The 23,630-nt window shown below is 35.0% G+C and overlaps 5 protein-coding genes across 10 annotated transcripts; 2 read left to right on the top strand and 3 right to left on the bottom strand.

The window, feature by feature from the left end:
• Positions 1–175: 175 nt before the first annotated feature.
• Positions 176–2,958, bottom strand: LOC102625366 (uncharacterized). Of its 2 annotated transcripts, none has more exons than XM_025101618.2 (7): positions 2,672–2,958; positions 2,128–2,230; positions 1,789–1,818; positions 1,284–1,385; positions 1,008–1,115; positions 847–901; positions 176–548 (listed from the first exon to the last, which is right to left on the bottom strand). In XM_025101618.2, exons 2-7 carry the CDS (start codon positions 2,217–2,219, stop codon positions 480–482), a joined length of 456 nt encoding a protein of 151 aa, XP_024957386.1. In that variant the 5' UTR covers positions 2,220–2,230; positions 2,672–2,958; the 3' UTR covers positions 176–479. The 2 variants fall into 2 exon arrangements, with proteins under 2 accessions (XP_024957386.1, XP_006483094.1); XM_006483031.4 differs by having other exon boundaries at positions 2,128–2,227; positions 2,672–2,954.
• An 839-nt stretch (positions 2,959–3,797) lies between these two features.
• Positions 3,798–4,336, top strand: LOC112498978 (uncharacterized). The gene is made up of 2 exons (XM_025101281.2): positions 3,798–4,050; positions 4,158–4,336. The coding sequence occupies exons 1-2, from the start codon at positions 3,798–3,800 to the stop codon at positions 4,334–4,336; spliced, it is 432 nt and encodes a 143-aa protein (XP_024957049.2).
• A 646-nt stretch (positions 4,337–4,982) lies between these two features.
• Positions 4,983–7,131, bottom strand: LOC102625077 (uncharacterized). Its single transcript, XM_006483030.4, has one exon. It carries the CDS (start codon positions 6,437–6,439, stop codon positions 5,354–5,356), a length of 1,086 nt encoding a protein of 361 aa, XP_006483093.1. The 5' UTR covers positions 6,440–7,131; the 3' UTR covers positions 4,983–5,353.
• Positions 7,132–7,400: 269 nt separating this feature from the next.
• Positions 7,401–8,752, top strand: LOC102624142 (uncharacterized). The gene has a single exon (XM_006483026.4). It carries the CDS (start codon positions 7,520–7,522, stop codon positions 8,531–8,533), a length of 1,014 nt encoding a protein of 337 aa, XP_006483089.1. The 5' UTR covers positions 7,401–7,519; the 3' UTR covers positions 8,534–8,752.
• A 192-nt stretch (positions 8,753–8,944) lies between these two features.
• LOC102624427 (probable protein S-acyltransferase 22) lies at positions 8,945–14,596 on the bottom strand. Of its 5 annotated transcripts, none has more exons than XM_025100647.2 (11): positions 14,110–14,596; positions 13,897–13,965; positions 13,677–13,812; positions 12,284–12,688; positions 12,079–12,147; positions 11,924–11,995; positions 11,439–11,504; positions 11,223–11,351; positions 10,979–11,059; positions 10,471–10,659; positions 8,945–10,083 (listed from the first exon to the last, which is right to left on the bottom strand). In XM_025100647.2, the coding sequence occupies exons 2-11, from the start codon at positions 13,926–13,928 to the stop codon at positions 9,292–9,294; spliced, it is 1,971 nt and encodes a 656-aa protein (XP_024956415.1). In that variant the 5' UTR covers positions 13,929–13,965; positions 14,110–14,596; the 3' UTR covers positions 8,945–9,291. The 5 variants fall into 5 exon arrangements, with proteins under 5 accessions (XP_024956415.1, XP_024956416.1, XP_024956414.1 ...); XM_025100648.2 differs by having other exon boundaries at positions 13,677–13,790; positions 14,110–14,595; XM_025100646.2 differs by having other exon boundaries at positions 13,897–14,596.
• Between the last annotated feature and the right edge of the window lie 9,034 nt (positions 14,597–23,630).

A 23,630-nucleotide genomic window follows, 5' to 3' on the forward strand; every position in this document is an offset into this window, starting at 1 on the left:
AGACTTAAGCGTCATGAAGTGACTGTACCCATCATCTTCTGCTGGGTTCAAATCAGGCTCTAGTTTGTTTGTTTGTATTGTATCAAGATAATAATCTACTGCTAGTCTGCTACTGGCTACATTTCATAGCAATAGCACGCCTACAAAAGCAGTGAAGCGGGTTCGAACTGAGAAGTAACATCAGAAAAGAAAAATGGGGACCAAATGACCTGGCAACTCATCTTTTTTTCCCAAATCTCGGAGAATAGTTCTATGTGAGCCGCCAGCCCACCGCCCACTCATTTTTCAGTGTCATCTACCAATGGGTAATAAAGAGCCCAAATCCACAATTTTACAAAAAGTTTCAGCCCATAACATATTTTATCCTCCACCACTCTTGTGATTTCACTCAGTTGTTAAAAATACAAAAACAACCCGCGAGTTAAAGCAGAAGAAAGATTTAAAGTTCTAAAAAGCTAGTTATTCAAGTTCATACAATGTTAAAAGATGGCCTCCTGAACACTTGTCTCAGCAGGGAGTTGGAGTAACTCACAAATCCCTTCACAAACCTGAAAGCAATTCAATGGATGCATATCAGAAGTGGACAACAGAAAAAGAACAATTTCCGTTCATATTGATCATATGCTAGTAGTTACTTCTTGTCATTTAGAACCCAATCATTTGCATTCATATTATCTGCTAAACCCTAAACAATATAATATTCCAGCCATCTAAGCTAACTCTCATATTTGAGAGACAAGCTTGAAGAGGCTTAAGCAGCTTTGCAACTCCATAAAATATGTAGAAAAGCCAAGAATGAATAAAGAAAGCACAAAAAGAGAAAGATCCAACATATAATAAACATACCAATTTAATCTGGGCTTTAATTGATGCAATAAGGCGAGTGTACTCGTCTATTTGCCTGCAGAAAGCAATTCAATAATGCATCAAGTTTGAAATTGAAAGTAATTTCCGAGAAAGAGAAAAGACACAATTTGCCAAAAATTAACTAAACCATAAAATTATACCTGGCTATTTTATCTTCTCTTTGTGATATGAACTTCAAAGCTTCAGACCAGGTGAACTCCACATGGAATCCAAGTCCAATGTCCACAAATATATGCTGCGTATCTGGCCTGCATCCACCTCCGGCAATCCAAAATTAAAGAAGAATAGCACATTTTAAGGCCAAAAGAAAATAAAAATTAACTTCGAAAATAAGAATGAACTTAGGAAGGCTTATAATGCAAGCTTTGTAAGAATGAAAGCAGCATTAAGCACCAAAATGCATAACTGAAACTTACACATCAGCTTGCATGTATACTTCAGAGCCAAGGTTCACCAATGTCCTAAGACTCGTCACACTATTTTTCTCCAAATTCTCTATGTTCTTTCGCAAATCTGAGCTACCAGCGTTTAGTGTCAAGTAAACCAGATAAAAGAAACAATCACCAAGTTGGATAATAAGGAAGGACATAATGATTGTAAAGGATTCAGTTTCAGTGCCTCTTTCAGGATGTTTCTGTGCTTTGAATTGAACATCTATTTTAGAAGAACATCTCTTTGATTCTAAAATATTACTTCATATACAGTCAAAATAAAAAAGCTCCAATACAGTGAGCCAGCTTCAAGAATTTCGCTAGTGATTGAAAAAAAAAATCTCTTTATCAAGATTCAATCAAAACCCAAAAAATGATAATTACCATTTACAAATAAATTGATCCGGCCGATGTCATTCATGGAGAACTACTTCTTATTAAGTAAAAGAAAATCAAATATATCTCTCAACAAACACGAATCCAAGGATACAAAATCTTTTGTTGTTCAAAGACCTTGTCTCTGCAAAGTGAAACAAAGTAAGCAGTCAGAACATGAACCTTTATTGTAAATCAAAGTGCTTGAGCCAGTCATTAGGTTTCAATAAAAAATTGACGCACCACTCTACCCATATTATCATTATAAACTCGACAAGCAGATAATTTGTTCAGCACACTAATCAAAATTAATGATGCTAGATTTAATTATACTAGGCATGAAGCTATTAAAGGAGAACTATTAAAAACGAATAAAAATATCAGAGACCAAGCATGAAGCTTTTATTCATCCCTTGAGCCAAAAACAGTCAAGTGAATAGAATTAGAAACGTACCGCTCCGCGATAGCACGTGTAAGGTCTGGTTTCAATCTGCGATCAACGAATTCCTCGAATTTCTGTACTTTCTCCTGACGGTAGCTATCCATTCTCAGTCCTACTAAGACAGCGCAAAAGTCAAAACTTGATCCAACATCAACAATTCAGGATGACGTAAGAACACATTGACGGGAAACACAGCAGCAACCAAGCAATGTATCAAAGACCAAGATTCAAAGCCACTATCTGATTCTTCCTATAACAATGCTAAATGCTCCCAAATATCCAGCAGCTTATTAGCGCTTTACAAGGAAAAAAAAGAAGAAGAAGAAGAAAACTTTCAATTGGACATTTTATCGAACAGTTAACGAGCAAGGCCTGACTTCAAAACTAATAACTAGAGAACATGCAACTTCAAAACTAATAACTACAGAACATGCAACTTCAAAACTGGGACAGTTTGGATACATTATCACATATCTAATATCTGCCTTCTGCTGTGCCTTTCCATGATCATCGATTGCATTTTTTTTTTCTTTCCATAGCAAAGTTAGTTGCTTACCCCTTTTTTTTTCCTTTCTTTTTTTCAAATAAGTATAGTTGCTGTGAACACGAAGGTTAAGCAGTGGGTCGGACTATGTATGTAAGGGATTAGACCACGGATGGCGCTAATTTGAACTAAGCCTTTTTCTTCTTCAACCTTCAAAACGCACCGTTTCCGATGCTATAATTTCACCGTATTGTAAGTAAGCCGTATCAATTATTATGAAGTGATCCGACATTGATTCCGACTTTGTAGTCGATACGACGTGTTCACAGAGAATTTTGGTTTTTAAATTGTCAAAACTGACTCTCCTAACAAAACCCCTTCCAAGTTCTTAGAAAGCCCCATCGCCCAGTAAAAATTAAATGAAAATTTTAATCACTTCTAACGACGCCCCTTTTTATTCCTCAATTGAACCTTTAACGTTAATTTTTCATAAACCCCAGCAGTGAAAATATATTATGATTGCGAAAATATTTTAGTCATGCTTGCATTATCAGTACCCATTCATTCCATCATTTGTTTGGGGAACTATACATAGATACATGTACACACACACGTAAATTTTTAACTTGACTGTAATATCCAAAAGTCCTTTTTACAATTTCTTTAACTTTGTTACTAGTAGTGTCCGTCTCTCCTTCATTGCAAGATTCTCTCTTTAATCTATTTATTTATTTATTTTCAAAATATTTCTTACAACATGAAAGATTGAAAGTTGATCAATATCAGTGTAATTAATCAAATATCAATGTTTTAACCCCGACCCCGGGATACAACAATATCTAATATTTATTGATTGATTGCTGCTTCCTTGACTCTGTAAGCCATTCAGTCAAATCATTTTATCGAGTGCTCCATCTCAAAAATGACATGCGCATACATCATAATAAGCAAGCGTGATCTGTGCAATAAGAATAATGATACACTCTTGATTCACGATTAAATAGAAAATATTTTCAAAGCACTTGAATTATATTATACAAATAATAGTTAATAGAGTATGCTATTTGATCGATCTCTTATCTACACGCGAAAGAGATCCATGAAACTTTCTCAATGCATTGTACGTCTTGGTGTGAGCTCAAGGAGATGCTGTTCCCTTATTTTAACCCATTCTTATGTAGCAGGTAGGAAACTGATAATGAGCAAATTACTAAAGCATCGAAATGTTGATGCTCACAAGCATCCCAAAAGGCCAATCAATAGAAGAACAACAGTTGAAGTAGAAGAAGAAGAGCGAGTTTCGAAACCTGGTTCCATATCAAGTCCAGAAATGCCTTCTCTACAGGAAGATGATGCAGCATCTTTGTGTGGTGTCCATGAAAATGCCGCAGATTTTACAGACTGTGAAGTAGAAGAAGAACAAGCAAGTGTTCAAGGTTCTCGTTACCATGGTACTGTCATAGAATATTCAAGCTACGATATTGCAGTCTTACATATTGTTCAATTAGTTTTCACGCAACATCATAAGTTTCTTTCATATCATTATTTTATTTCGCAGAAATTACAGAGCCTGAAAAGACATGCAATTGCAGCCAGATCTTTGTTAACAATGGAACTGGAGTTGAAGAAGACAAAGTACCAAATTTTGTCGAAATTGACAACACATCAAAACGCCTGAGAGGCATAAGATTCAGCAATGGAGGATTTCAAGTGGACTTTGTCGTTGTTAAAAATTAGCTGGAGAAAGCTTTGTTCTTGTTCCTATAATATCTTTATTTCCTTGAACATAATATAAGTATGACAGTAGTTCTCAAAGGTTCAGTAATAAATGGTAATCACATGCAGAATCATATAAAACTCTTTTCAGCTGAAATTTATAATTACTTGAACAACAATGGTGCAGCTCATAGGAGTTAACAAATGGATTTTACCTTGCCCTTCATTTTGATCGCGGGCTGTCTCGCTACCATTTAGACAAGCAAAAATGGCATGTCCTTCAAGCTGTCTCAAATTTGTGCAAATCTGCAAGCCACACCACACATTGCACACAACAGAATCTATTTTGCAATTAACTGTTGAAGCAGCACAATTCAAAACAATATGTGAAATGCCAGTGCTTTCAACACATTACACATTTGAAATACATGAATATTGCATAAGACAGAAATGCTAAGTTGGGAAAGTAACGCATGCATCGGTGCAAGAATTTGTGGCAGTCACAGTCTTCCTGAAATGAACATATTCCTCCACACACCCGCACAGGATTTTTCAACAGTCACTCTTAAATCAGTTCTGAAATTTACTGTAATTATCATCAAAAATTCAAATCCCAGCTATGATATAATATATTCTTTAAGAAAATGTAGAACTCAAATATAGAAAGTTGAAACAATCTAAAGTAACTTTTCATTATATGGAAATGATGACAGGACTAATAGGAAACATATTCCAACCAATGAACAATAAAAAAAGTTTCAATTCCCTGATTTTTTCCTCCAATCAATCCTGCCTCTTCCATTGTATCTGTAGTTATTCAATTCCATCAAGTATGGAGAAACTTGGGAGTGAAGCACATTCCACTTGCCACAAACCTTTGTGAGTGAAGGTCTACCAATATACCAACACTCAATTCCTCATCAATGTCGAAAGAATGTGACCAACAACAAAATCTGTGTTTCCCCTTTGCCGCTCCATCTTCATATTATTGAATAATAGGAGTTTTGTGGATAAACCAAACCAATTTTACAGATGACATTATTGAATATCTGTTGATTCAGGAGGAACAGCTATGGATTCTAGAATCGGCTGAGATTCACCATTCGAAGCTCCCATACCATAAGATTTGCAACTGAAGTAGAAAACAGCACTCATCATGGAATCAATAAGCACCACAAATGAGTACATTATCACTAAAAGAGGGCCTTCCCACAGTCTTGAAGATCCATCTCCATAGCTCAGGGTTGTTACTCTATGCTCAAACAAGCCCTCAATAAAACCCATCCCAACTGTTGATCCAAGAAATATCAATAGACCCACCTGAGTCTGCCCCCTAATCAAAACCCCTGACCTAAATAATGCTTGTACCCCCGAAACATCCTCCAACACAGAGATAACTATACCAATGTTACAAATAACAATAGCATTAGCATAAACAACTGAAAACACCAACCCCACCACTATTGCCGCATAGAAAACCAAATCAGGCGAAAACCAAATTGCAGAAACTGCGCTACACACAGCAACAAGAAGCACAAAAAACAACATGATGCAGCCAACAATCACCATACATACCCACAAATATGTTACCACAACCTTCTTCCAGATCTTACGAACTATCACAAAAAACTTGGAGATTTCAACCTTTTTCCTTGAGTAAGTACAATATACAGAGTAAACGACAGCAGCTTTTGACAACAAGGACGATGTAATGAACAAAGGGAAGCACATTGTCAACGAGAGAACCATTTCAGAGAATTTATGACATGAGACAGTGACAAAAGGCGTCAGTGGAAGACCACAAACTTCAGCAACTAACAAGAGCCTGTAAGTGAGTTTATTGACGATGTGTTGATCAACTACTAAGTTCGACAAAAGAATAGCTGATACTGGGCAAATGAGCACTGCAGCAGTAATCATAAAACCCGAAGAATTGAACCGGAGAATCCTAACAGTTTCTCTCAAGATGTCTAAAGCACTGGATGAATGGAATTGGTATTCACAGTGATTAATACCAGTATCAGATGACTCTAATTCAAGATTATGCAGAGGGGTACATTCAGATCCCTCTAATTTTGAGTGATTCAAGCTGACTCTAGGAGAAACAACGCTAGAGGACTCCATGATGATTAAAATATCATAACAAACTGACCAAGACGACTGTAACGATTAACGGGTAACTTAAAAATCAACAATAGGTATCAGAAAACGCACTTAAGTGAAATACGGAGAGAGTGAAAAATGAATGAGAAAATCAGATCGGCTAATGTGCGAAAAACCTGGGAGTGACGAAACCCAGACAACAACAGCAGCTAAATAGAGAGCGACGCTGGTGATTCATAACCCATTATGAGGCTGCTGACACTAATTTCAGGAGACCTCGGAAGAAATGGGAATTTGTCCAAAACGTGTGCTTTGGGGTTTTGGTGCTGACGCTGTGGATGTTAACGTGAGTTTCTGTTTTCCCTTTTTTGTCTTTTTTCAACTTTTGACCGCGTTTCTGTAAAACGGAAATTTGTGTATTTTCATCGAACATTTTACAGGCGTTAAAGATGCCATCTTAAGATCCGTGTTTTATTTAAGGGACGGGAGCTGCCAAGTTTAGGGACAGAAACACAATTGAACAACTCACCGGAACAAAATTGTTGTGGTGCTTGACGGTTGACACAGCTTGTAATGGGATCAAATAAATGGGCTCTTCAATAGGGTTCTCAATTGGAGTTTTAGATCAAAGGGATGAATGATGGAGGGATTTGGCTCCTACCCCTTGTGCTTTTTTCTTGTAGGAGGATATGGAGGATTATCAATCACATTAATTAATTAATTAATTAATTAATTAACAATATTTTCAATAATAATTTGTCTTGCTGCCACCTCACGGATAACTATGCGATGGTAATAATTTGGATATTTGACGTCTAAATAAATAAATTCATTTTTATAATTGTTGTATGTCATATTTAGAAAGTAAAAAAACTACACGGAGTTTTAATTTAATTTAATTTAACTTTATTTTATTTTATTTGGTCTTAATAAATAATTTCCATTTCTTTACAATTACATTTTGTTTCTTAGTTTTAATTTTAATTTTTGAATAAAAATGGTTGGAGGTGGCGTTCACAAAAAGTAAAATACTCCCATCAGTAGACGGAGGAGAAATCTATTCCTTTCTCTGGACGCCCAAAAGCATCATCGTCATCCGCCATGTCAACGACGAATCCGAATCTGTGGACAATCCTCTCGGAATCAAAACGCATAATAAAAGCGCACTCTCGTCACTTCCTGGCCCTCTCTGTGATCTTCCTTCTCCCTATCTCTTTCTCCGTCCTCGTCTTCCCAACCCTCCAACAACTCCTCCTCCTGCACGACGACACCGTTGCAAAATCCTTCCTCAGCCACATCCACACTTCCACCTCGGACCAACGACGACGACGACAAACCCTTATTATTCTCTCAATCTCTTACGCCGTCTTCGCTCTCGTTTTCTCCCTCTGTGCTGTGGCCTCCATCACCTACAGCGTCTTCCACGGATTCTATGGCAGGCCCGTCAAGCTCGTTTCATCTCTTTACTCCATTCTTCACTCTTTCTTTCCGCTCTTGATTACCACTCTTGTTTGTCAACTCCTTGTATCTGCCCTTGTCGCCCTTTTCGCCTCCTCCTTGTTTCTGCTTGTCAAACTCCTTCATAACATCCTCGGCTTTGACTATTCTTCCCCGTTTTTCGTCTCCTTTTCTCTGCTTCCTTTCATCGGTTTGCTTTTGTCTTTGCTTTACTTGCAAGTCATCTGGGCTTTGGTTTCGGTTATTGTTGTGTCAGAAAAACAATCTCCCTCATGCTGGGCCTGGGGGGTTAGGCCATTCAAGAGAAGTGCCCATCTTATCAAGGGGTTTCAGTCTGTGGCTCTCTCTATCTACTTGTACTTTGCAATTTGCGCTGGAATTTTGATTTTGAGCAGCTGGGGATTGGCTGCTGCTTTTGGTGGCACTGACGGTTGGAAGAGTTGGGCATTTGTGCTACAGATTGTCGTCACCTCAGCTTTGCTTACACTGCTGTTCCTTTACTTGGCTGCTGCCAATACTGTGTTGTATATGTGTTGTAAGGCTACACATGGAGAACTTGCAATGGAGATTGCCGAGGAGTTTGCTAGAGAGTATGTGCGTTTGCCTTTTGATGATGGCAAGGTACCTCATCTTGTTTCTGTTGTTTATACTACTTAGTACTTGATGAGGACGAATTTGCTGCCTGCCTCGTAATGCCAATGTTCTACTTACTAACGTTGGTGTCTCAAAAACAAAACATTTTGTTTCCCTGCTTGTGCTTGTTCCTGTTTGTTTCTTGATTGTAATTGTAGCTGTCTTAGAGTTTGTTTCTTAGAAAAAGGGGTTGTGTTGATAATGCAAAGAATTTGTGATTTGTACATATACAAGACTTGAGAATCCTGCTGCTTTTCTGCATACTACAAAAACCTCTGTACTGTCATCCAGCCTAAATGACGAATATGCAATGAAAGAAACTAAAAGTAAAATGCACACACATCTTGAAGGATTTAACGTATGGCAACTTGGTTATCTGCAAGTTCTTTGGGCAACTCTCAAGAGAAGCACTAGAATGCTCATGTGAGAAAGAAGTTACCAAAACACTGAGGAATCCACTTTCAACATGGGGTGTTCAGTTGAGTATTACAAGCAAAATATTGGTAAAGTTGCCTTCTTTGTCCGAGTACCAGAATTTGCAACGAAGCTCAAGTGTAAAACAATTGTATATCTCAATGATACCCGAGTCCTACAATTTCTTTACAGTTCTCCTCGTGTATTTGACTTGATGACAGTCTGAACACCGATAACCAAATCAGTCGGGCAGAGCTGAGGAAGATTAATTGGTCCTTCTAAGTACTTCAGCCCACAAATGAAAGAATCTTGAATTTTTCACCAATGTAAAGTAAAATGAACCAATATCTTCATCAATGGTCGGCAAATCAAAGCTTTCTGTTGAGAAGGTGGCTAGATGAAGATGGTGCTTTCAATTTAACAATGCTCTCAACAAGCCTCTCATCATGATCAGTACCAAAGAGAAGATTACTCCAGTTCGTTGACCTCTGGACAATTCGGGAAGGAACACGATCACTATCTTCACCACCAGATGCTTCATACCCATCACTTGTAGATCTCGAAAGTGGAAATCCTTTCTGAGCTGCTAGACCACCAGTTGATAGGTCAGTCAACCGCCTTGACTCTTCGGCCCCTGATGAGGAGACCCGGAATGGGTGGATATCTGGAGAGTCTAAACTACTTTCAGGAGAAGAAGCAACAATGCCAGCTGAGCTTGACATTGCTCGGCTTGTTTGGAAAGCACTCCGTGCTTCGAGCTGAAGAGGAGCTAGATTAGTTGATGTCTCAGTGAAATTCTTATCAACAGCTTTAGCTGAAACAATTGTTAGGGGATCCATAGGTAAGTCAGCTGGAAGGCGCACCCTCTTACTAGCTCGCCTTCTGTTGTTGTCAGGCCTTGGGACCATTCGACGGCTACTGCTGCCAAAGCTGCTGTTTGATTCTAGCCCAAAAGGGGCTTCCCGTTTAACCACGGGCTGCAGGATTTTGGATTTCTTTCTTGCCTCTGCAGCAGCCTTTGAAATCTCCTCTGCATTCAACCGAGCCAATGTCCATGGACTAATCTTCACTGCTGGGTTCTTTTTCTTAATTGGTTCCTCTCCCACCGTCTTCTTTCCTAATGAACTTACAGACCCAGTCTCCGGAGGAACTACATCAAACTGGGGGAAAAGATGAAAAAACAATTGTCATTTGATTTTTCAAGTAATACAGAAAGCAATACAATCCTCAAAAATTTTCAAAGGACTCCTAGATTTCAAGAATGTACTTTCTGCATCTCACCTACTTGATATCCCAATTTACATTGTACATGGTTCAAGCACGGAAAAAAATCCCAAACTTGACACAGACAATTCAGTTTTATTCAACAAAATCATACCATCTATTTTAAAAGTCATGAATGGAGATGTTAAAAAATGCTAAAGGAGAACATGGCAGTTCGTGCAATTATATGGATTGTTCACTGAGTCAAAATTAATTGGTAAGGGCCAATTTGCAAGCATACTTTCATCTCCCATAGAGAAACAAGGAAAATTGGTCACAATTACCTGATCTTCAAGAAATAAGCGTGGGGGTGTACACCATGCCCCGCGGTGAAAAGTAGAAAAAGAGCTTGCACTGCTTAATCCAGTAAGCGAGCTGGCAATTGACATTTGTGGACTCTGCTGGCCTCCAACTCCTTGTTGCTCTTGTTCCTGCTCCCTTAGAGCTATAATGTAATCATATGTGGTAAGTCCCTGTGAAAAATAAAGAAATGACCTAATAAGCTCAACAGCACAAGCCAGATGCCACAGAAGAATAGAGCAGGTGCTGAAAAATTAAGCACTAGGAAAGGGGGCAGCATTCTGCCCAGGGGAAAGTTTTTGGAAAAAGCCCCCAAAGAGAAGTCACAACTAAGAATTAACACATGTAGAGCATCAATTACAATCCTTGATACTGCCGAATTTTATTAAAAGAAAAAAGGAAACAAAGAAAAAAATCATACAGCTTCATTCACTTATGAAATGAAAACAAAGTTACAGTCAATAAGAAGTGAAGGGGAACATGCAAGGTTACCTTTTTTATTAGGAGGATGTGGAAAAAGAAGAGCTGAGCAAGTGGTAAGGTTGCAAGCATTGCCAAAATGGTGCATACTGCCTGTAAGAATGCAAATTCTTTTTTAGTTGATATGAGACAAAAAATTGAAGTAGCACCGGACACAATGTGGACATGAAAGCTTGTGGATATATGTAAGGTTTATTGGCACTCGCATGCCAGCCAATTAGTATGAATAACATATCAATAGTGGTCAAACACTTACCACCACAATAACAAAGGGAACCAAGGAGAAACTGCTTCCTAACTTGGAGGAAATATCCACAGAGTAACGCTTCCGCTCCAGGAAGCAAGAGATAAGTACAAAGATACCCGTCACCCATTGTAGAATAAGCTGCAATCTCAAGCCCAAGGTGGACAAACCATGTAGACCTGTCAATAATCAATTAAAATGAAAATGACTTGAAAAATAAAGGCTTACACTGGTGTTCTTCAAATTCTGGCCTGTCGCTTGATGGAATGATAATAGCAATTTGATATGAAGAAACTGTTCAATGCCAAGAATTGGCAAAGAATATGATATTTTATCGGGAAGCAACAGAGTAAGCAGTATTGGAACCAATAGTTACCCCAAAATCATGCAATAACCAAGAATAGGTGACTAAAGAAAAGTTTCAAGACAATGTAGGAGCAATTATGACGAAGAAATTTTTAAAACTACTCCTGTGGGGCAGTTATGAATTGAGAAATCACAAGCATTAAAGCTTTCAAAAAGTGAGCTGAAAATGGTGATGACTACTCAGATTAGCTTCCCAAATGATGATGGCTACCGGAAAAGCTTAACCAATGCTGGAATATGTTAGGCCAACGAAAGGTTTATACTGGATATTAGATACACTGATTAATTGATGAGAGGTTTCCAGTGAACAAATCCAAGAAAAGCAGAATAAGGAGATTCATGCTCACCAAGAGAAGTGCAGAAACCATTAGGGTGAAAAACTGTCGGTAATTCTTTTTGCCTATACAATTGTTAAGCCACTGCAAGAACCAAGGACTCAGAGGGCATCAGGATATATCATCAAGTAAGAATAAACAAACCAAAAACAAAAGATCCCATTTACCCTGCAGTGATGATCAAAACGGTCGACACATTTGTCACACACTCTACAGTGCTTGCTATACTTGAAAACCTGTTCAAGATGTACAAGAAAAAATATTATGATTTTACCCAATTAGTTCATTTTCAACTGTGTTTAATAGATTACAAACACAACTTGATAATGAGAAAGAAGTAAACTTGAATAAATTTCAAATGATTTCACGTACCTCAACTTCACACAAGCTGCAATAAAACATGCCATCTTCGCTCATCTGCTGCTCAGATGATTCCTCACTTGAACCAAAACAATTGCAGATAAAAGCACAAGGAGAGAGAACTAACGTGCAACAGGAAGAATTCGGTGACAATGCATTTTTCTCCTGAACTTCAGAATTAAGGTCTTTAGAAGTGGTTTCTGCATCCATTGTATCCATTTCCACAGGTTTGTGCCCGACTGTAGCTGCATTGGCATCATTTATAGATGAAGTCGAATCACCACCTAGTTTAGAATCCTTTGGTCGGGAAGACTTTCCACTGTCCGGAATCTTGAGGTATTTTTTTGACTTGAAAACTCCTGAGTCAGCAGGATCAGCTGCTGCACACCAAATATACAGTCCAAAGACACAGCCAATCTAAATAGAAAAGAGGTGTCAATGAATTTCCTCAGGCCATCTCATGCATCGATTGCAATTAGTCAGGACACAAACCAAATGTACATATACTACATAATGTGATGATAATATATGTTTTGACTAGTGAAAACTTGTACCTGTCACTAATGCATTGAAATATACACATATTTTATAGCCACTATAAATGCAATTCATATATCAACATTCAAGGACAGAGAAACTTCATACATAGTTGAAACAAATGCTAATTATTTGCATCAGGCAAGCAACCAAGAAATAGTGATCAAAATCTGCGAAGTATTTTAAACAGATGTCCAAGTTCAATAATACCTATTTCTGTGTGATAAAAAACTAGTATTTGTCACTGGTTTGACTGCACACTTGTGCTTAATATGACTGTGATAAGCACAATAATTTAGTACTGGAAGTAACCACAAAATCTTTGTGGAATGGGCTTATCTTTACCTCTAGATGATGGATTCAATTAACAGAAACTGCTTTAAATTAACATTAATAGTCATATATAAAAGAAGAATTCCCAATCAAAGAAAAAATAAGGTTTAGTAGTTATGCCCGAACAAGTGACAAACATGTATGATATTTCAACTGAATCAAATTTGAAATTCAGAAGCTATGGAATACATTGCCATCCAAAAGATGCAATAACTAAAAGACAAGCAACCCACGTTATCCTTGTCAACTAAAGTGACAGGTTCACGGAACACTTGAAAGGATCTATGTTTAATTTTGCCAAATGACAAACATAAATAACCCAGAAAGGGAAAGCATCCCAATTTTGAGAAGAACAAGATACATATCATAAATTTAAAACCAAACAAAATGAATGAAAATCCAGCAAGCAGAGAAGCTCAGATCTCAGTTCATCAAAGTCCAACACATTTGAAATGCACGATATATAAGCATAAATAGGATAGAGAAAATGTGAAATGGCTCATAAGACTTGAGCTTAAAAAATAGGAGCGCTTACAAGAGGACTGTAGATTCCCATTATAATAAGCTGCAAAATCCTCTTCCCAACAAAAGGAGCGAAGAAAACATAGAAAGCAAACCCCAATGCCATAAACACTGCAACGGCCACCACCTTCAAAGACCCAAAACAAGCACTAAAAATCCAAACTTTAACCAATGAAAATCCCCCAAAAAGTCAAAAAAAAAAAAGGTCACGAAAGCTTAAGAAAAACAAATACCTGAAGAGGGTGGTAAGGTAGTTGCCAACCATGCTTCCTCATTTTTTCATAAATGTGGAAACTTGCAAACTCAGAGAAGGAAAATGCGAAACAAAAGCAAATAAAAAATAAAAAAATTTGTCCTCTCAGAACCTTGGTTTACATATTTTTTTAATCACTTTCCCTCATTTTCCGGTAAAAATAATAATAATAATAATAATAAAGATCACTCACCGGTCACTCAATACCAACCAAATGAAATATTCCAAAGAACATTTGTTTTTCCAGTAAAGAAGATAAGAGAAGGTTTGTTTTTTGTTCAGTCAAAACAACCAAAGCCCCCAAGTAGTAATCTGGATTTGGTTTTCTCTTTATTTTATTTGACAAGCAAGCTTTTTACTTGGGCAAGGCGGCAACAACAACAACAACAAAGATCTGTGATTTGTTACTGTCAGAGCTATGAGAGAGAGAGAGAGAGAAGAAGATTGAAATGGGGTTGTCTGGTTTTGCTTTTTGATGCCTATAATTACATTTCATTACCTCGCAAACCAACTTTTACTTTTCATTTTTTTTTCCCCTGTTGTTTCTAGCGTTACCTTTTTCTCTGGGGCAAATCATGTGTCACAGAGACAGTTGTTTTGGTGTTCCTTTGGTTTCACCTTTTGTAATTTCTGCTTGCTTCTACTGGCTACTGCCACTCCCTTCTTTTAAAGCTTCCTCTTTTTTTTTTTTCTTTTTTTTTTGGTTTTTAATAACTCCTACACTTACTACACCCCCTCATTGTACTTTATGCCCCTGCTTTTAGTATTATTTGGTTTAGCAGAATTTGTTGTTGTTGCTATTGAATCGAATATATGAGAGGATGATAATAATAATGAAGCCAATATTTAATGTACCATAATCTTATTCGTAATTCACTAATAAAAGAAATCTAATAAATAAATTTCTACTTTTGAAAAGGTGAAAAAGATAAGTATTTTATTATTATTTTTTTTTTTTTGTGTCTTCATGGATGAATCAAATGAAACAACCAAGCCTAGAGAGGAAGCAAAGTTGGAGCAGGGAACCCCACTTTCATTAATGCATTTTTCTGCTTTAAAGCTTTTGTTTCCATCATTATCAGAGATGGGCATGCCTTTTGGCTGAATCCTCTTCATCGGCCCTAATACTAGACAAATACCCACTAATATTAAATTTGTTATTTTCTTCTTCTTCTTCTTTTTTATTTATTTTATTTATAAAAATGAGAATCAAAATAAATTGTATTACTTATTTTGTAAGCCAAATTAGAATGAATTATTAGTTAATTTATTGTCATTATTTATTATAATAATAGTGCTTATAATAATAATAATTATTTAAAATCATTATTGTTTATACTAATAATAATAAATTAATAAATTTAAATAATAATAACATTAATAAACAACAAAGACAATAATAATAATAATAATAATAAACATTAACAGAAACTAAACTGTGTCAAACAAAAACTAATCCACTAATTTAGCCTGCATTGAATTATATTTAATTAACATAAATAAAAATAAAGTTAAAAATATGGGATTAAATAAACTTTGATTTTGATAATGATTAGGGCTTTTCAATGCTTTTGCTTGGGGAAGAGCATTTTTGGCATTTTCTTGTCAGATATTGATCCTGATGAGAAAGGATTTGAAAAAGTTGAAATATTACAACATCCAACGGCTGAAATTGCACGTAAGCCAAAGAGAGAATCATACAACAGCCATTGATTATGCTAACGAGGGGGAACGACCTGACAAAGGCAGCTCAACTGCATTAATAAATGTTTTGGATCTCTATCTGTCGTTCCTCTCAAAAAAAGGACTCGCATTGCTCACGTTTTTCCAAACCCCACCGGCCTTACTATAAGGCCCCACGACACTGTAGTGTTGCTTGTGGTTTCGGTTGAATCAATCGGGATGTGATCCGACGGTCCAGATTGAAACTCAATCTAAAAAGTTGAACAGTAGTTGTTGTGGCAGTAGTAGTAGTACCGAGATGTACAAAGACTCAGTAGCGAGATGCGAGCTGTGAGGTGTAGGTACCAGGCAGCTTTTTGTACGCTAGCTATTAACAGCATCATGTCACGTGCAAAAAAAATAATGCATGGGCTATTCTGTTCATTATTATTATTTATTTATTTATTTATATTTGTCCAATCTCCAATCGCACTGGCAATGGCTGGCAGTAATTTACAAACCATATTGCTTTAGAAAATTCAGATTCGTTCTATTTGCTTCTCTATTAAAAATAAAATTATCATAAAACTGAAAAAAAATGGAAACAAAGCCAAATCATTTCAAACGGTACTGTTGAATCCAGTCCAATTTTACCTGCCCCTATAATATATTCTATTATTTTCATAACTCTAATATTTGAAATTTTTATATATAGCACTTATTTGATCCACGATCTTAAATTTTAATTAAAGTTTGAAAATCTAAAATCTTGAATTGAATATATATGTTTATAAAGAGAGAATGTGTGTGTATGTGATACCATGTTTACTTAGTTAAGATATTTAATTTGTATATTAATAATGTGTCACAAATTCATTATTTAAATTAAAAATGATAAAATTTAGTAATTATTTATCATTTGAACCAATCAAGAAATTATACATTATGTGCCACATCAATTGAGATATATAATTTGTATCTGAACTACGTAAGTATAACATACTATTTCGAATAAGATAATAAGGTGAGGATTGCATTAAAATACAAATAAACACATCATTTAATGTATTAAAAGCTGTACTTTTTTGTTATAAATTTAATGCATTAAATTTGTAATTTTTTATTCGTTAGCAATGTTCCCACTTTGTTAAACGAAAATACATACACTGTACAATACATATATATATACACATACATATATGTATGTATGTATGTGTGTGTGTGTGTGTGTGTGTGTGTTTATATGTATAGTCTTATGTAGCAATATGAGGGTGGAAGAAGGGAATAAGCTCGAGACAAACAATTTTATTAAAATAATCAGGATTCAACGTTGCTCTTTCGAGATTGTTGTTAATTATTGTTTAGTATATTAAGAGAATATTGGGATTTTGGATTTGAACAACCATAAGAAAACAAACAAATAAATAGATAAACGTGCAAAGGATGGAGGATGCGATTGTTTTTTTTATATTCTTGAATTGATTATATGTGATTTGATTAATCCACAATTTGCATTTTAATTGAACTAATCATGTGTGTATATCTCAATTATCAAGGACGATTCAACTATTAGACAAGTTATGCTCGATATTTTAAAACTCATTTCAAATGATATTCATCAAGTAGATAATCGATTTAATTAAAACGAAAAACTATCAACCACTTTATCACACACCATAACACATTATTTTCATATGGAAGTTGTAATAAAATTTTAAATGTTTATCATTTATCATTTTAAAAAGATAGTATTTATGAATATAAACATTTAGTAGACCTATCGGATAACAGTATTCATTCCTTTCTTCACTTTCTTTTTCTTTTTTTTTTCTTTTTTTGGGTGAAACTCTCTCATTTCTTCACTTAAACCTTAAGAAATTAATCAATCAATAGTAATCAAATAGAAAAAGAAAGAAAGAAAGAAAGAAAGAGACTCTTTTGATAGATTGGATGAAGTGGACCCAAACGTTTTGAACAATTAGGGAGACCAATTAAGCCGAAAGTCATGAGATCAAAATGATCATATTAGCAAAAGCAGCTTTTGCTTCATTTGGAAGCAAATTAAAAGCAACACCAATTAAAAGAAAGCAGAACTCCTGTCTTGCATTTATTTATTTATTTTTATCTGTTTTTTTTTTTTTTTTTTTTCTTTTGATTTGTTGTTTTCGGCAACATAATTCCAGATTCTGCGTTGAACGCATTACGCATCAGCAGAGTATAATGTTGAAACTTAATAATAATAATAATAATTCCATATTCATTTTTATGTGAAATGAAAAGTTTTGATTGACTGGATACGTTGGCCTAAAAGCAAGAAAATACCTTTTTCGTTTTTTCCATTGCTGCGAAAGTGACCTATTATGGATGATGAATGGCAAGTGATTCATTCTATTTGCCATTCATTCTATGTATTAAGTATTAGTGTCTAGTTATGTTGTAATTGTGCTATGGTACCACAGATGCTTTTAATTATTATATTTAATTAATATAATTATACAATTATAGATTTAATAGCTGAAAGTAACTGTGGTACCATACCACAGTTGCAATATAGTTTTGTCCTAAATATTAACCCTACAAAAACCCAAAAAAAAAAAAAAAAAACTAAAGTGGTCTCTGATTTTTTTCACTGAATATTGAATGAATCTGAATTTGAATTATCTCGAATTGATCTAAAATGTTTGTTTTCCTTTTCTAATTATATGATTAAATACATCAGCTTGTACTTGCGTCGTAAGTTAAAACGCTGAACCGACATGCGGATAAGGTGGGTTACTTTTGCACTGACCCTCAACTAATCCACAAAGCGTATACTTAACTTCACAGAATAAAAATAATTTGTACCCCATAATCTTCAACGTGGTCTTTAAAATCAATCAAGCCCATGAGTAGCCCGGGTCATTGCCAATTAAGAGTGGGCCATCAATTTTTCTTCCGACACTTGGCTTGAATTGCATTAAAATAAAAAATAAAAGAAGGAAAATGACAAGTGGGGGCAGCATTGGGGATGGGTCTATTGCCTAGTGCTGCAATTCATCATCTTCGTTCGTAAATGTTAACTTTAGAAGACGAGCACGTGATTGGTTTAATTATATCAAATGTTCCAAGTGGCATGATGTATCATCGTCATCATCATCATAGCTGGCTCTTGGGGTACATATTTAGTTGGAATTGAATTTGTGATCGATAGGGAACTTACTTTGTTCCAACACATAAAATCATCCTTTCTAGTGGTACTCCTACGAACGGCGGCCATCGCACAACATTTTTGGTATGGTGATATTGTTCAATAATCAATTATAAATTTATTTTTTATTTATTAACTACCATAATATAAAAACCACACCCAAATAATAATAATAATAAAAAAAAAAACTAATGCTAACTCGCACAAATCCTAGGTCACGAATTTGCTTAATGCTACATTATGATGGTGCGTTGCATCATAATGCAGCCCTGTAAATTGTAACGTGCTATAAAACAAATATGAATAATAACGACAAAACTCGAGCCCAGAACCAGAACAAGAAACCATTAAGGGCCCAAGTTTCCAAACCATGTGCAAACGTCATGGGCCCGATTTAATTTAAAATCATTAACCATCATCGTGCATTGGATGCTGTCGTGCTATGATGAAGATTGGATGATCGATCGATCGATCATTCAAAAATTTCTCCATTCTTTTTGGTAGCAAATGTTCAATCAAATATTTGACCAAGCAGAGCTTTAATAAGTGTCTAGTAGTAGTAGTAATTCGCAGTGAAGGGAATGAAGGGAAGAGACAATTACAAGTTGGAAATACGGATCCCAATAAGTTGAATGAAAATAAATGATTTCCATGTGCATCGATCCTTGCACATTTACATTGGCCATAGGGGTGTCAAAAAAGCCCGCCCGGACCGGACCCGGACCGGACCCGGCCCGGACCCGGCCAATCCGGTCCGGGCAAAACCCGGACCGCATGCATATAAAAACCGGATCCGGGTTTGAAATTCTCAAACCCGGACATTTCCAGGCCCGGGTCCGGGTTCAACACAAAAATCCCGGAACCCGGACCGGACCCGGTTTTTTAATAAATTTAAAAAATAAATATATTATATATAAATATATAATTATGAATTTATGATATGTTAGATGTTATTTAAATTTATTGTGTTGTTGAATTTAATTTATTTATTTTATATATAGATTGAATGAGTTTAAGTTAGAAATTAGATGAATTTAGGTATTAGAAAGTAGATTGAAATAATTTTTATTTATCATTTGTGCAAAATTTGCATTGTTAATGTGTTATATATTTGTATTTGACTATTTTCTTTTTTAAAGTTTGAGATTGAATGAGTTTATTTGATTATTTTCTTTTTTAAAATTTGCATTGTTAGAGAAATGAAAAAAAAAATTAAAGAAAAAAATTGAAAAAAAATTGAAGTTATCACATGCGGGTTTTAAAAACCCGGATCAAAACCCGGACCCGGAAGGTGCCGGGCTCAAGCCCGGACCGCACCCGGAAAAACCGGGTTTTAACCCGGGTCCGGGCTTGCATTTCTCTCATCCGGTCCGGTCCCGGGCAACACCAAAACCCGGACCGGACCCGGATTTTGCCAAGTCTAATTGGCCATAATTTTTCAGAACATGGGCATTTAAATGCTTGTCCATCGATTAGGAGGCTTAAATCTTTTATTTTTTTCTCTTAATTTCCCACTTCTTTTTTCTCTCTTAAGTCTTACCCCCCTGCAACTACTTGCTCCCATTCGTTGACCATTCCACAATGTTTCTAGAATTCAATTTCAACATTGTACGTGATTTATCATATGATATGCATAATACACAAATAAAGCATATTTGCATTATTCCATATGCTATTAGGTGCTACATTTTATTGTCACTTGATGACATTTTTGTGGGCAGGTCAGTTGGTGTTGCATGTTGTTGGTTTTGGACTGCCCCAGATTAAAAAACAATTAATTTTTGGGGGTTTTTTTTTTTTCATTCATTCATTGTATGTGACATTCAAAGCACAATAGTATAAATTTTAATGCACCTAAGTTGGGTAGGTGATTGACAATATCAAATTCTGTATCTTCTTTGGTTTGGCTGTTTATTAAAATAATAAGCTGTTTATAATGTAATTCCACTTACTCTTTTAAACAACAGCAAAAGAATTGGATAGGTAATAATACTGGATTTGGTCTAAGCTCCAACATCACAACATAAATAAATATATTTGAATTATTTAATTTATTTTGGTGCTTTTGTTGTAGTAGTTGGATGTTCTATGTTTCATTTCATTGCGCCCTATGGAAAAAAATAAAATTGAATGAGTGTACTCAAAATAATAAATTAATACATCAATAATGGTGCTTCTACTAACTAAAAATTAAAGTAAATTGAAATTGGACTGGAAAATGAGAGTTGAAATAAGGTGTTTATTTGAACATTAGAAATCAGAATCAGAACGACTTGTATTTACCATTGATGTGTTTATTTTTATCTTAGAGTATGAACGAATTGTTACAAGTTACTAACATGCTCATTAATTAATTATTATTATTATTTGTTATGATAATTGTGATTATCATTATTATTATTAACACTAATATGTTGTTAACAACAACAACAACAATAATAATAACAATAATAATCATCATCATCGTTGGTGATCGGTAGCAACAACAATCAATAGCCGCACCGCCAGTAACGAGGCAACATGCAAAGACCAACAACAATCTATTGCATTCGACCAGTGACGATTTGCTGTGATGGCCAACAACAATTTGCAGCATTTGATGACACTAGCGATGAGTAGCAATAAGAGATAAGTTCAATCACTACGATTGGTTCTAATCGGGTTACAATTTAACCATTTTCGATTGAATTTTTGCATTTTATTCTTTCTTGAATTGAGGATAAAATGGAAAAAATAAAAATTTGGTGGGGGTAAAAATGTTAGTTATAGGAATGAGTTCTAATTCTTAAGCTTCCTTAGAAATCATAACTCTAGTAATCATTTCCAAATAAATGGGTCTTTGTCATATCCCACATTACGTGTGAGCAATTTCATAGGTTAGTTTATAAATCATGGGTTCTCCTAATCAAATAGATGCATCTTGGATTGCAAAGCCCAATAATTAAATCGTGACAGGTCGTGTGTCCAAAGTAGACAATATCTACTTAGTTGTTGAGCTTAGGTTGTTACAATTATACAATATCTCACATAGATATACTAACTTATAAGTCATAACTCTTTTAACTAAGTAGATGCGTTTTGGGTTCAAAAGTCCAATAACAAAACCCTAACAGATTGTGTACACAAAGCAAATAATATCTACGTAGTTGTTGGGTTTAGGGTGTTATAGTCATGTACCAATTTGATTCACATTCCCCGCTTCTTATTTTAGAAGTAATAAATTATCATTCCCATCAATGATAGGTAAACACACCACAAATAAACTAAACATTAATTTTAGAAATATTTGGATAGCGCAAAAAGTGTTATTGCCTAAATACTTCCAAACTTTACCTAAATTAGTTTGAAAGGGATGTTCAATAATGAATGAGTTTATACTAAAGGGTTGTTAAGAGATCATAAAATAACCTTGAATAATTGAATTAAGAGAATGAAGTTAAGTTCTTGATTGGATTTTTTCTTCAAGAAGTTGGCGAAAGGGGTGCAAAAATACTGACTTCAAAAAATATGGCAACTAATTCAACACATTTCGACAAGTCCACTTCGTCGTGCACGTTAATGCATATTGCTTTTTTACTTCACGCACCAAATCTTCTAATCATTGGAATCTATTCTTGTAATGAAGACCCACCTTTAGACTCTGATATGTACCTATTAAATTTTGTTTTTAATTAAGCTTTACTGTTATATATATATTTCCACAAAGATATACTTTATAATATATATAAAAAAAAAAGACTGATTCAAATCCACAAAGATGGAAAAAGCAAGTGAAGTTTGAAAGGGTAACACAGTGAGAATCTAAAAAAGTAAAGTCACTTCCCATTTAATAAAAGGGTCCAAGCCAACCTGAGAATTAATAATTGGCCAGCTCAGTTAATGTATTGTTTCGATCGCTTTGAAGTAAAGAGGTTGGTTTGATTGCATTATTGCAACTCAAATGAGTCATTTTCGGATACCAGCTGCAGCTTGCACAATTCACAAAACAACACAACTGGAAGATCTTTTTAGTTTTTATTAATCTTCAATTGCCGCCAGACTGCCATGATTGAGACATTTTGAGCTTCTTGTTTTGCAAAAAAAAAATATATATATATGTTAAGAACGTAAATTGCTTTTCTTTTGTTTTGTTTCAAAGCTGCGGTTGTTGAAATTTGAATGTTGATGGGACTCAAATTTTCCAGTTGGATTAGAATTTAATGCAACGAAAAATGCCATATTGTTACATCATCACTAATTTCGAACATTAGTCAAAGGTGCTTCATTAACGTACGAATACGAAAAGCACAGGTAAGAAAATATAAATAATAAAATAAATTGGATAATGAGATAGGGATCCCTAGTTTTCCGATAATCTTTTAAGAAACTCTCACACATTTTTCTATTTGTTTCAAACGACTTCCGAACCTCTATTATAATGACCGAAATACCCTTCAATATTAGGTTGGGCACTTTTAGGTTACAATATATTAGCGATACAAATTATCTGTTAAAAATATTTTCGAGTAATATTCCACTTTAAATAATGAGATTTTTAATATAATAATGACACGTGACACATTATTTGAGATACAAATTATATATCAAATAATATGAATGTAGTGTAATTGAAATTATTGTGTACGAACTTATAAAATTATTCATTGATATTAATTTTAGGAGCGCAGCTATTTTTATTTAGAATTTTGACTCAAATTTTAAACCATTGATTTCATGTAATCTAATAATAGATATCGAGAGTCAAAATAATTTTTAATGATACTAATTCATCTATTATGAGACTAAATGAGATTAATGACTTTTAAGTCAAAATTTTAAGTTGAAATAACCTAACCCTAATATTAGACAATAACTTATACGAAGAG

The sequence above is a fragment of the Citrus sinensis genome, chromosome 4, assembly GCF_022201045.2.
Source record: "Citrus sinensis cultivar Valencia sweet orange chromosome 4, DVS_A1.0, whole genome shotgun sequence".
NCBI classification, from domain to species: domain Eukaryota; kingdom Viridiplantae; phylum Streptophyta; class Magnoliopsida; order Sapindales; family Rutaceae; genus Citrus; species Citrus sinensis.